Source organism: Miniopterus schreibersii, assembly GCF_964146895.1.
Source record: "Miniopterus schreibersii genome assembly, chromosome: 4".
NCBI lineage: Eukaryota > Metazoa > Chordata > Mammalia > Chiroptera > Miniopteridae > Miniopterus > Miniopterus schreibersii.
Genome location: NC_138105.1, coordinates 62284122 through 62298187, shown reverse-complemented (window position 1 = coordinate 62298187; position 14066 = coordinate 62284122). Strand labels below are relative to the sequence as shown.

At 47.9% G+C, this 14066-nt stretch overlaps 1 protein-coding gene across 3 annotated transcripts in view; it reads right to left on the bottom strand.

The window, feature by feature from the left end:
• The window catches only part of SCARA5 (scavenger receptor class A member 5), a 96951-nt gene extending 88605 nt beyond the window's left edge, over positions 1-8346 (bottom strand). The window contains exons 1-2 of one of the 3 annotated variants that reach the window (XM_081135675.1): positions 7980-8346; positions 1195-1312 (exon numbers count right to left, since the gene is read on the bottom strand). In XM_081135675.1, coding sequence (XP_080991801.1) covers positions 1195-1306 — 112 coding nt within the window. In that variant the 5' untranslated portion in view covers positions 1307-1312; positions 7980-8346. The remainder of the gene's footprint in view (positions 1-1194; positions 1313-7979) is intronic. The other 2 variants (XM_081135676.1, XM_081135677.1) reach the window with 2 other exon arrangements.
• Between the last annotated feature and the right edge of the window lie 5720 nt (positions 8347-14066).

Below are 14066 nucleotides of genomic sequence, written 5' to 3'. Positions count from 1 at the left end.
CCCTTCCTACACTTAGCATCTTGTGGGAGAAAAGCAGCGTTGGAGCATGAGGGACAGTCATGTCTCATTTTGAGTAATTTCACAACAGAGGGAGCCAGCAGAGTGGAGCACAACAGAACCTGTGCTTGGAAAAAGGCCTGCGTGATGGTTAACTTTATATATTAACCTGATTGTGCCACGACAGTGTCCAGGTTAAACACATTTCCGGGTATGTCTTGGAGGGTGTTTCTGAATGAGATTAGCTTTTGAACTGGTGAACTCAGTAAAGCAGATTGCTCTCCCCATGTGGGTGGGCCCCATCCAATCAGTTGAGGGCCCGAATAGAACAAAAGGTGGGGGTATTTGCTTTTTGTTTTTGTTCCCGACTGCTTGAGTTGGGACATCTCATCTTCTCTAGCCCTCAAACTGCTATTTGCACCATTGACTCCTTGGGTTGTCAGGCCTTCTGACTTGAACTGAATTACATCCCAACTCTCCTGAGTCTCCAGCCTGCAGACTGCAGATCGTGGGACTTAGCCTCCATAATCACATGAGTCAATTCTGCATGTATATTTCTTTATACTATATGTACATATATATCAAACCGGTTCTGTTTGTCTGGAGAACCCTGACTAATACAGACTATCTCTATCTTGCTGATCATAAGTCTTTACCAGACCCTTCTGTGAGCTTCATTCTGTTCACCTTTGAAGTAGGGACGATGCTCTCCACTCTTACACTCAATGCAAAGAGAAGTGTGTGCATTCATGCAGCAATCATTTATTAAAAGCACCTACTAAGTGTTGAGCTCTGTGCTGGATACACAGAAGCAGGGTTGTGGAAATGGATTGTTGGCTCGTCACCTGAGAGGGTCCAGGCTAATTGTTTCAGATGTCTTTGTCTGACCCCAGCCTCACTCACTCAGAGGAGAGAGGCAAAAGGAGTCAGGAGATCTCTATGACTGATGAGCTGAATTATCCCTAATGCTTTTCACAGCCTCCACTAGTTCTTCTGTAAAATGGGTATTCATCTTGCTGATCACAAAGATTTATTGAGCTGCATGAATGAGAAGACAGATGGAAAAACCTTTCAAAGCATGAAGTTCAACATGTGCAATATTAGGAGAGAGGTCACCAGCACCCTGGGGCAATGCCAAGGTTGGGTGTGGGGCTCAGGGCAGATCTCTCACCCCAAGACCCAGCCAGAGGCACTTACCATCCTCGCATAGGTTCAGCTTGGACAGGCTCCTGCCATCAAAGGGCTCCTCGAAGATGGAGCTGGTGTCTCGTTCGCTCACGGTGTTCAGGTACATGGCTTTGTTTTCCATCCTGTCCTGCAGCAGCAGCGGGAGAGACAGCAAGAGAAGAGGGGGAGGAAAGAGGCAGGGGAGAGAGAGAATAAACTGTAGGTGGAAACAGAAATGAATGCATAGACCAAGGTGTCCACCCTGTGGCCCTGAACCTGAATGCTGAGACCCTGTCCTCATCAGCAGGTGACATCTACTGGGTCCATAGGGCTCCAATTCTCCCTCCCCAGTTCCCTCAGTGCTTCGGAAGGCCAAGGCCCTTTTGGCCTTTCTGATCATGGGATCTGGCTTCTTTCTTTCAACAGCTCTCGATGGGGCTGGCAACCCGAGCTGGGAGAGCATCAAGAGCCATGCTGGGTGGGGCCTGGAGGAGCCAACTCTTCTGATTCAAATGGAGCATTTTCTGAGCCTCTGGAGCCCTGAGCATGTCAGAGAGACTTGGGTTTCTACTCTGTGTTGAAACGAGGGAAACTAGATACAAAGGCAGGTACAAAGTTAAGACCCAGCCAGGCTGGTGGTTAGAGAAGCTGGGTTCAGTGGGACCACAGCAGGGATTTATTCCCACAGGGGCCTGAGGAATAGGTGGGCTCAGTGGGGCCCCCCAGACACGAAGACCTGGACGGCCTCACATCTAGGAAGGGCCCTGGTCCTGAATGGCCTCCTGAGGCTGGATCATGAGGGCTTGAGGTCCCACCCATGGTGTCCCAGGAACGTGCCCATCGACTGGGGAAAATGCTCTGCTATTTTCCCCAGTAATATACACACATCCTGCAGATGTGACAGGACAGCCCATTTGTGGGATGTTCTGGTTGTTCCACGTGAGACCTGGTTGTTCGAGGTGTGTTATAGGACTCTGGTGGGAATCGTGCCTCTTTTCGTTTGCTGGATTTCCTGGGTTTTCTAAGATGCATTCTTTGTATAATGAGAAAATTTATTTTTTCAAGCCAAATTACAAAGAATTTATTTACATAAAATACTTGATATTCTTTTCTCACACATACGCTCAATGATTTTATAAATTACTCTTTACTTTAGCCATTAGTTTAGCTTGACCTTTGTTCTGATGTTCTTTGGCTCTATGAATATTGACTCCCAAAAATCCACTTGTAAAAAGTGAATTCTTGGAGAAACAAGATGGCGGCGTAGGTACCAGCTGCACCCGCCGCCTCCCGCAGCCACATCAGAATTACAGCTAAAATACAGAACCACCGTCACCCAGAGCCTCCTGAGATCCGGCTGAACAGAAGCCCCACATCCAGAGAGCTGAAGAAGCACCGAGACAGTAGGAGGGGCGGAGACGCGGGCGGATCGGGGCTGAATCGCGGAGACGCGGCCGCGGGCCCACACCCGGGAGGGCATCTCGGCGGTGGGGTTTCCCGGAGGAGGGAGGGGTCCCAGCCCCACACAGGCCCCCAGCCAGGGCTCCAGGCTGGGAAGAGACGTCCCCACACCTTCAAGCTGTGAACCCAGCCGGGACTGTCCCTGAGGGTGGCGGAGGCCGCGGGAGCCCCAGCAGCTCCTCTAAAGGGCCCGGCACGGACTCACTCGGACGCTCCCTCTGAGCCCAGCGCCGGGCAGCAGCCTGAAAGGACCCGGGACACTCGGGGAGGAACTAACCTGCCTGAGATCCGGGTGAGAAGTGGAGGGCGGCTTCCTCCCGGGAAGAAGAGCTGGCGGAGGCCATGGCTCCTTCGGCGAGTCCTCCCCGCACAGCCGGCAGGCAGGCGCCATGTTTGAATCGCCAGCACCTGACTCCCACCTCTGGCCCCGTGATTCCCAGAGGCCCCGCCCCTCCCCACCTGCAGCTCATCCAGGCCATTTCCAGGGGCTTTTCTGTCCAAGTGGCCTCTTGAGCCTCATGCTTAGGACTTTCCAAAAATCTCTCAAACAAGCAGCAGCAGGCCCCATACAGCTTGATAAGTGCCCCCGGGCCTGGCACTAGCGGAAGCCGGCATTGGCTCATGGCTTGGCCTCTCCTGGACACCTCCAAGCCCAGCACAAGTAGCAACCAACTACGGTTTGCTGTGTAGCTCATGCTGGGTGGCTCTGGGCAAGGCACTGGTAGAGGCTGACTTTGCACCTCCCAGGAGGCCCCAGAGACAGTGCACCTGGTGGTCAGACTTGACCACGCTGGATTACAACCCTACCACATCCATGAGTGACACACTCAAGGGGCGCACTTGGTGAACACCAAAGCTCCACTGAAGTAACTCCTGCTCCATAGGGGTGTCTCCAGCACAGCAGCTCTCTGGCCATAGTTGCAGCTGGTCCTCACAGCCGATTGGCCTGGGGGTCAGTTCCTCCCAGTGACGCCAACAGCAACCAAGGCTCAACTACAACAGGACAGTGCACACAGCCCACACAGGGGAGCACCTAGAAGGCCCAGCTCAGGTGACTGGGGAGACTGAGCCACTGGACCCTACAGGACACCTACTACACAAAGCCACTCTACAAATTCCAGGACGCATAGCAGCTCTACCTAATACATAGAAACGAACACCTGGAAGCAGCCATAATGTGGAGGCAAAGAAACATGTCACAAAGGAAAGAACAGAAGAAATCTCTAGAAGAGGAACTAAATGAAATAGATCCAAGCAAGCTAACAGACACAGAGTTCAGAATAATGGTTATAAGGATGCTCAAGGATATTAGTAAGAGTATGACAAAAATAATTGAGAAAATCGATGACATAATAAAGTACCAATTTGAAATGAAGGCTACACGAACTGAAATGAAGAATAATTTACATGGAATCAATAGTAGAGTAGAAGATGCTGAGAATCAAATCAGCAATTTGGAACATGAAAAAACAAAAAACACCCAACCAGAAGAGCAAAAAGAAAAAAGAATCCAGAAACATGAAGATAGCATATGGAGCCTCTGGGACAACTTTAAGAGGCCCAACATTTGTATTGGGGTGCCAGAAGGAGAGGAGAGAGACCAAGGAATTGAAAACCTATTTGAAAAAATAATTACAGAAAACTTCCACTACCTGGGGAAAGACATAGACTTACAAGTCCAGGAAGCACAGAGGGTCCTAAACAAAGGAACCCAAAGAGGCCCAGAGCAAGACACATCATCATTAAAATGCCAAAGGTTAAAGACAAAGAGAGAATCTTAAAAGCCGCAAGAGAAACAAGGGAGCACCCATTCGACTGTCAGCTGATTTCTCAACAGAAACTTTGCAGGCCAGAAGGGTGTGACAAGAAATATTCAAACGAACACCTGGAAGCAGCCATAATGTGGAGGCAAAGAAGTGATGAAAAACATGGAACTACAACCAAGATTACTCTACCCAGCAAAGCTATCATTTAGAACTGAAGGTCAGATAAAGAGCTTCTCAGACAAGGAAAAGCTAAAGGAGTTCATCACCACCAGACCAGCACTACAGGAAATGTTGAAGGGTCTTTAACAAGAAGCTAATGAACAAAAGAATCTGATGAACTAAATAGATCCAGAGACAGTGACGCATATAACAGACGATCATATTTCAGAGGGAAGAGGGGTGGAGGGTGGGAAGAGATTAACCAAAGAAGTTATATGCATATATGCATAACCCATGGACACAGACAATGACAGGGTAAAGGCCTGGGGAGGGGGTGGGAGCAAGGTGGAGGGGGTCAATTGGGGGGAAAATGGGACACCTGTAATACTTTCAACAATAAAGATTTTTTAAAAATGTGAATTCTTTGGAAGATAAAAGCCCCTGGGTAGATGGATGAGTCCCAGGCCCAACGTGGAGCACACTCAATTCTGAGGCCCCGTGTGCCAGCCAGGGCTCTACCACCTGGAAGGAGGTGACAGGGATCAGCAGGTGGCAGTAGGGGGACAATGCCTGCTGGTTGCAAGGAGCAGCCATCCAATGAGTCCCTCTTCAGAGGCAAGTGGGAAAGGTGGCATCAGGACCATTTCAATAAACAGGGATAGTGAAGGGGAAGCCAGCTGAATGGCTCTTCCTGGCAGAGCAAAAGTAAACCCCTGTTTCATGACTTCACCTTTGCCTCCAGAGACGTCTGACTACAGGGCTGAGAAGAGGCCATAAATGACCAGTTGCCAAGCAACTGTCCTTCTGACAACTAGAAGGGATGGATAGTAGATTCTGCTCTTGTCTTTCCAAGTAATGAGATGTCACATCTCCTGCATACCCGTGCATGCATGCAACACACATGCATCACATGCATACACACATGCATGCACACACATACACACATGCATGCACACACATGCACACACAATCAGGGTGTTCACAGTGTCTGCAGGCCTTTCTTCCAGCCTGTGGGAGGGAGGAGCAGAGGAGAGCCCATGGTTCAGCCAAGATCTTTCCTCCCTGCCCCAGGGTTTCCCAGAGCCCTGAGACAACTCCCACCCCAGCTTCTCCGTGCTGCAGTTGTGTCCAGTTTGCTACTCTCCTAATACCCTTCCTCCACCCAGTGAGGGCCTCTAGGTGGGGCCCTGCACAGCTCCACTGCTGCTAAGCTGCAGGGGACCCTCCCTAGTTTCACAGCACTGTGTGCAGCGCCCCTCCCTCTGGCCTCCATGGCATCCTGAAAAGCTGCAAAGCAGGAGGCCAGTGTCTTCTGCATGTGCTAACCCTCTCCTTGCCAAAGGCAACAGGCGCTGCTGTCCAGGGTCGCAGAGAGCCAGAGCTGCCATGCTGGGCATGGAGGTGCTGAGACAGGCTTGAGTTGGCGTAGCCCCACCTTCGTTTTCACCTTCCTCCTCTGCTGATGGCTCCTGAACCAGAGCTAGGATGCACTGCTTGTTCTCTGGAATGTGTCTGTAGGGCGGCCCCATCTCTGCTCCCCCCATACCCCTCAGCTGGTGGAGCAGGAGCCCTGGGGAGCTTGTTGGGGAGAGGGGCCGGCCGAGCAGGAGGCCAGATGTGAGATGAGATTGCAAATGCTCAGCCAGCTCTGCTAATGTTTGTTACTTGGGAATGAGACCTAAGAATGTTCTTTCTGCCCCAAGTTTTATTTTGAACCCTTCAATCATTGGTCTTACAGCCTTTGGGCCAAGTTTGTGCTCTCAGGCAAGGTACAACTAACTGCCGAGTACACTGATAATAGAGTGAAACCCCTCATGTGTGCATACATCCCACGAAGCACAGACCGTTTCCCATCCGGGATTTCTCTGCCATCCCTCGAGCACTGTGAGGGGGGCAGGTGGTGTCAGTCTGTCATTTCCATTTTAAAGATAAGCCAACCGAGGCACAAAGAGACAAGAACCAATGGATGTTGGAGAGGGGGTGAGGTGCTACGCAAATGCTTCCCACCGGGGCACTTGCTCAGCCACTAGGTTGCTTTGTCCAGGAAGGGTGTATCCATCCCTTTCGGTGACCACCTTTAGGGTCCAAGATGAGTCAGTAAAGACGGCCAGGTAGGGGCTCTGGGGCCAAGGAGAGTCTCTGAAAGCTGGGAGGGAGGGAGGGGACGAGGGCCACAGAAACATAGGCAGAGTGTGGACACCTAGGTGCCCTGTAGCGGAAGCCCAAGGAGCCTGGACTTCTGGGTTTCAAGTCAGAGTGGGGGCTTCTTCCCCTGCCGAGAGACACTTAACTGACCCCTTAGAGTGTCTTGAGGGTGCATTTTAGAGCTGAAGCTCCCAGCCATCCACAGCCCCACCCCAGACACTGCATGCAGGCCGACAAGCATGGGGTCTTATCCTGGCTCCACTTCTTATTACTTGGGAACTTGGCCGAATCAGCTGAGCCCCTGCAGCCTCAGGCCATCATTTTTGTGATGGGGAGAAGCACATCTGCCAGCCACTCAGTTTTCAAGAGCTTCAGCGGGGTAGTGAACGTGGAAGGGCTTTATGAACAAGGGCACACAGGAAGCTGGTGGCTGAGGCTGGTGAGAACCAGCACCCCCCAGCATCTTCTGATTCTGCCAAGTAGCCAGGTAGGAGGGTCTGCAGGTTCCTGAGGCCTCCCTCCTGCCTTGACAGTGCCAGAAACAATGCTGTTTGGGGGCCCTTTGAAAAGGCGATTTTGAATGCAGATCAGAGCTAAGATCCAGACCCCGACTCTCAAAGTCCCTCTCTGGGCAGCAGAAGGACTCAATCAATTCTTCCTGTCAAGGGGGTGGCATGAGCCTTACTTGTTGCTGCAAAGACGGTGTCTCTGGGGTCCAACACCTAATTCTGCAGGGATCATAGCTTTTCTTTGCATTGCCTAGCTTTAATGTGGCCCTCTCTGGAGAGAATCACTAAGGAGGTTTTAAGCCCTTTCCTCCCCTAACTGTACTTAGTTAACCTAAATCATAACCCAAAGCTGGAGAGGTATAGATGTTTTATAAATAAGCTCTCCCTTCACATATTCCACTCCTGGGCACGTGTTACCTATACCATATGCTCCCTGAATAGGCTCTGGAGCAGTGATGCAAGCCAGGAATAGTTGTCACTAAGGCAATAGCTTCCTCTGGCACCCCAAGCGCAGACTCACACTCGCCAGCCCAGGCAGCTGGACAAGGGCCTGTGGATCTCCACAGGCTGCCTCTGGGACCTTCCCACCCGGATCTCCACAGGCTGCCACTGGGACCTTCCCACCTGGATCTCCACAGGCTGCCACTGGCACCTCCATGCTCCACAGCCTGAGGATCCCCAAACCGTGCCCTCCTCCACCTGCCACATCTCAGGACGCCAACCCCAAGTGCCGGGACAAAGTCAGTGTCAAAGTGTCAAAGTGATAAAGGCTCACCTTGGTGCCTCCACGGAGGCTGCAGAGGCTGTCCCCTCAGTTCCCGGCATCCACCATGGTGGCTGGAAAGCTGGCTGCTACCACCACACTGAGACCCAGGCGGTCCTTTGGAGCTTGTCCCCACAGCCAGCCAAATCCAGATGGAGTCATAGAAAGAGGCTGTAGGGGTGCCCAGTGACTCGTCTTGAGGGTCACTTCTCCACAGGCTCCTTTGTGCCGTAGCAGGGGCCTGGGGCTGGGGAGTCCCTGTCTTGGTGCCTCACCTTGTTCAGCCAGGGGCAGTGCTCAGGAGATGTTCTATGGAGGCACCGGCAGCTCTGCTAGGTACTGACTGAGATGTGAACTGCAGCTGCTCCGGCCGGCAGTCTTTAAATGCAAAGTTTTTGGAGGAGTTGTGGAGGCCCACCTTGGGGCCTGGAACACGCTCCCCCTCTGGTGGCCAACTTCGGCATTACAGCCCCACACAGGCATGGCCGCTAGGTCCGGAGCAGGGCAGTCAGCCTTGGTCTTCATGTGCCTACTCTAAGGGCCAAGCTCAAAGCACTTTTTGGAAATCTTCTAAGAGAATGGACAAGGGCTTACAAGCCATACAAGGAAACCAGCCTTGTAAACTTATTTATAGGACAGAATTGGCATTGTTTAATGCATTCACCAAACTTGGCTTAGAATTACTTTGTGTTTTCCTAAAGTCACATCCACCCCCAAAGGACACAGATTGGCCTGAGTGAGGATAATCAGAAGCATGCCCCATGATTTCCAAAGTCAATCTCAACCTGACTCAGCAATAAAGCCAGCATTTATGGAGCACTGACATTGCAAAAGGGCAGGGGATACAGGAGTGAGCAAGACGAGCTCACTGTCCTCAAGGGGGTTGCCGTCCAGGATGAGAGGTGGGCTCAGGCAGAAATAACTATAACCCTAAGCATGACTGATTACATTTAGAAAAGGCGAGCTAACCAAAACACTAAGAGAGCAATTACATTCTGACTGGGGTGGAGATGGGGAAACGCATTAAGGAAATTCCAAAAATAGTTTGAGCCATGGCAGTACTGTCCATTTATGCGGACGGCCCCCCGAGGCCAGAGCTCTGAAGGTAACGTTTATGAATAGGCTCCCGATTATTGGTTAAAAATGCAGCCTCGATACTTGAGAGCCGGATCTCGTACATGAGAAGAGTTTGCCAAGGCTCAGCTCTCTTCACAGTACAGCTGCCAACCCACAGCTGAGTCAGAAATGCCTGGGATCCCTTCGGTGACCGCGCCTCCTGACAGCCCCTGAAGGCAGCTCCAGTGCCAGGCTCTGTATTACAGGGGGGAAATAGTAATGATACAATGATGATGATAATTATATCGGTAATAATAATAATAATAGGAGGAGAGAGAAGAGGAAAATGGAAAGGGGGAGAAGGGAAAGGAGAAAGAGAGCAGGAAACCTTTATAATATATACCATGTGCTAAGCAATTCCAAGTGCTTTTCTTGTGTTAACTCATTTAACCTTGACAACAACCCTGTGACGTAGGTACTGTTATTATTCCCACTTTACAGAGACGAAGGAACTAAGTAACTTGCCCAAGGTCAAGCAGCCTATAAGTATTTTTGTTAGTTTTTAACCTATTCTACGTCAAATATAAATATTTCAAGAATATTTTTTATGCACTGTTCACAGACCAGTGTTTATCTTGTACTGCTGTTCTTCAGCTTTGTAGGAACATGCTGGCGGAAAGCGTGTCATCTCTCAAAATCTTGAATTTGTATTTACTGTTTTAAAAAAGTAATTATTGTTTAATTATACCATGAATTTCATCAATTTAGGCCTTGTTCAGGAGATAGTTTTGGTAAAAATTAATTATTGTACATGCAAAACAATAGAGGAATTTAGCTTGTATGGTTTTTATAAAATTTGCTTGATCGATAGCGTAAGTGTTTTCGGATTTGTCATCTCATTGTTTATCTCAAAGCACCCGTCGGATCTTCACTGAAACCCATAACCACCTCCAGCCACCAGCCTCACTACCCCCCACCAGTCGGAGCTTCCTCTGAGGGAGGGCAGATGGATCCAAGGAAAGGAGCTTCTCCAAATAGAAGGCGGCCCAGGACTCTGGGAGTGTCTATGCCTCATCACCTTGAAGTCATTCCTCCGTAAGTTTCTGTATCTTCCCTCAAAATAATTAGGTATTCTTTGTTAATTAAGAGAAGTACAATACCATCTTCAAGAGATCATTCAGACATAGTAAGGCTGAATTAGGGGCAAAGCCGCAGATTTATAGTGTCGAGTCCTGGGCCTTAATCTGGCCATTCCTAGTTGCATGCCTTTGGGCGAATCACTACACTTCTCGGTCTCAGTATTCTCACTGGACATAGAGATAATAACCCCGTATCACAGGGCAGTTGCAAGGATTGAGCGGGATAAGGCAGTGACTGTGAGTCCACTAGTTTCATGAGATGTTCCTGGAGTTTCTTGAGACAGGGTTCTCTGGTCAAAACAAAAGGTGTTCTTTAATTTCAGGACTTATCAGAGCCTTTAAGATGCCACTGAGCACTATGATTCTCCAAAAGGAGGATGAGTATTAAGGCTTCTTCATTCTTAACTGAACAGAGAACAGGGCTAGTGTTCCATAGGATACACTGACAAAAATTATGAGCTAAGGTAGTAAACAGACTTGTTTACAATTTAAACAAAAACGAGCTTTAGAAAACTGGTAGGCTTATTCCTCTGAGTGCCAAAGAGCGAAAGATGTCTCATGCTACTGGAGTGTGATGAGGAGCCATTCATTCTGAGAGGAAAACAAGGCAATGCCACTTGTGACCTTCCTGAGAGGATCCCACTTGTCATTGTCTCCCCATCCTGCAGCATAGCCCCATAAATGTCAACTGGATACCTAAAGTATGGGTTTCACCTCCTTGCTCAAGGTCAATGGCTGCCCGTTGCCATCAGCTCACCTTCTCCATCCTGTTTTCTTTCACCTTGACCCTCACACCCCCTTCTGTCGGCACTTAGGCAAGTCCCTTCTTACCCCTCTACACCCACACCCACCTACTGAGACTTTGCCCACCACCCACCCTCCACCACTACCTTCCCAGGCTTTCCAACACAGTTCACCCAGCCCTGTCCCTCCCTGAAGCTTTCTCCACTGACTGAGTCACCTCTATTTTTGATGGCCATAGTGCTCAGGGGCTGTTCCACCTGCTCAGGTGCCTGAACAAAGTGCTCTAGGTTGCTCTGAGCTTACTGCAGTCAAGGTTCATGTGTTATACTCTTCTGTGCCCCGCGCCCCAGCAGTTAGCCCAGTGACAGGCCCAAAGCAGGCGGTAGATCAGCATTTACTAATTGGTGACCTGGGCAGTAAGCTTCAGAGACGCCTTGCAGAGAGGACTGGATTCCAAGCCAGGACACCCAGCCTGGACTCCCAGCTCCACTCTCCCAAGAGCTGTGGGTATGAGCAAGTCACCAAACCTCTTTGAACATTCACTTCCATGTCTATAAAACTGTGTTGCTACCTCCTGGCCTTCCCATCTTAAGAGTTATTACAAGGGAAAGGAATGTTGAAAACTCAAAACACTTCACAAATGTTAGCCATTTTTATTATTTTTTAGAGTTGACAGTCCCTGACAGATGGTGTATTAATCACAATGTGGCTCTTTCTTTAGTGTCCAGCTGTTGACAGCTGGCACTGAGTCCAACACAGTGGGATCAGGAGCCTCCGCCTTGTGGAGTTCCCTGTTCTTCATCCATCATGGAATCTGCCCAACCATCTGCTTTGACTCCATGTCTCAGTTCATTTTCATTCATTTCCCAGAAGGTATGGGAATAATGGATTACAGGAGACAGCCCAGGTTTTCTGACACTGGCCCAGGGTTTTAGGCAGTCAAGGTGACAGGCCCCCTCCCAGTCATGTGTACAGGCCGGAGACCCAAAAGTAGGGCTTGCCTGGAACTTCTTCTATTGTCAAACTCAATGGCCCAGGAAACCCGAAATGGGTCACATAGTGAGGGGCTCTAAGAGGATCATTCTTGGAGCTGAGATGATATAAATTTTATTTGGGAATTGGGTGATGAAGTAATTTTAATATGAGGCATTTATAACTGGTAGCCAAGCATGTTCATTTAAGCAAATCATAAGAAACTGTCAAAACAGGGTGAGAATTAGGGCCAAAACTCAGAAGAGATTTCATGAGATAAATACAAGACAGACAGCAATGTTAGGGAAACTCACCTGCCCACATACAAGATATGGGATACCAGGCTTTTTAGGGACACATAAGAAAAAAAGAAAAAAACCTAAGATTTTAGATGACTTTGAGATTGATGTAAGCCAGCAAGAGTTGAGAGAAACAGCTACTTCAAAATTTTATCTGCATTAATAGAAGCATGGTGAACAGAAAATGGAGGTGACAGAAATCCTGCAGTCTGCATCAATGAGCTCATACTTGGTAAAGTATATTCAGTTCTAGGTGCCTCTAATTGAAAGATGAAGTCACAGCTTAAAGGGTGCTCATGCAGATGACTAGGGTGGTGAAGTGTCCAGCAACCCACAGGAAAGAGCAATGATTAGCACGAAGCAGAAACCACTCAAGAGGACATGATTTCTATTTGTAGATACATCAGGAGCTGTCATGGGGAGCCGGGTTAGGTTATTTTTTAATTTTCTGAGAGAGAGAGGCTGACTTCCACTCAACATATAGAAACTCATAGGCACAGTTGAGCTGTCTAGATCTGAGTGTCCTGGCTGTTGGCTCAATATTCCCCACACTCATTGTTTAATCAGAGCCTGGAAAATGTCTGGACAGAGAAATGCAGGGGGGTCTCCTGCAGCATGTGACTGGTTGAGCCCAATGACCTCTGATATCTTCTCCAAGTCTAAGAGAGCCTTTACATGAAAAATTTCTTCACCTTGATAAAAAGTAGTTACAACTGATTTTGCTGTTTAGATTGCTTTGGCTGGGGAAAGAAAGAACATTCCATGCATGCTTTAATATTAAGAACTAAGAACAGGCAACATTATATTCAATAACTAAGTAATATTAATAATAAAGCTACTTTGGGTATATACAATGCCAGGAAGAGAGAAAAGAAGAAATAAGGGAAAAAGGTAAAGAATGATGGAGATAAAATAGAAGACAATAAATGGAAAAAGAGAGGAAGAGGGAGGCGGGAGAGGAAGGGAAAGAATGAGGGAATCAGAGAGAGTATAAAGTGATATAATATTTCTCTTTCTCTTTCCTCCTGAAGCGTTGGACACATATCACAGGATACACATCATGGCTAGTGCAAAATGTAGATTTTTCTTTTTTTAATTTAGATTTTACATTTATCAAAGATATGCATATATTCTAATAATCTTTAAAAAATAATCAAATAGTTCTACAAGGCTTTTTATGGAAGCAACGACTTCCTAACCTCTCATATCCATATCCTAATTCCCATAGGCACCTATTTTCAATCCTTAAAGAGTTATTTTTTATATTTATGTTCACATTTCTAAATAATACTGTTATGTTACTATTTCTTGATATTTTGGTTTGTTTTATGCATTAGCCATTCCCACTAATGAGAAAAGAATTAACTTTCCCCTCCATGTCCTCCTTGTACAGCTATATCATGCTTTCATTTTAATCATTTTTCAGTTTGATTTATTATGACTATATCAATACTATTCACAGCCAAGCATGCAGAATATTTTCTTCTACAGCATTTTGTTTTCCCTAGAGTTATTAATGGTCTTATTTTCTGTTTGTGTAGTTTCACTCTTTCCCAATTCCCCCACCCCTTACACCATTGGCATCCATCTCCTCTTGATATATATTCAAATACATCAGATATTCTATCTATTTCTATTTCTGTAGACATCTCTCCCAAATTTTCTGATTTGCTTCATGCCTATTATGTAGAGATATTTCTTTACCTTAATCCTGTCTTAGGTGGGAGCCTCTGCTTTCTTACTATCCTGCCTTTCTCTTTTTTAACATACTTCCTTGTTTGGGTGAAGCACATTAACGGTGGAATGCATTTATAAAGGCCTTGCATGTCTGAAAATGCCTTTATGTTACCTTCACCCTTGACTGATAGTTTCTCTAGGTATAAAATTCT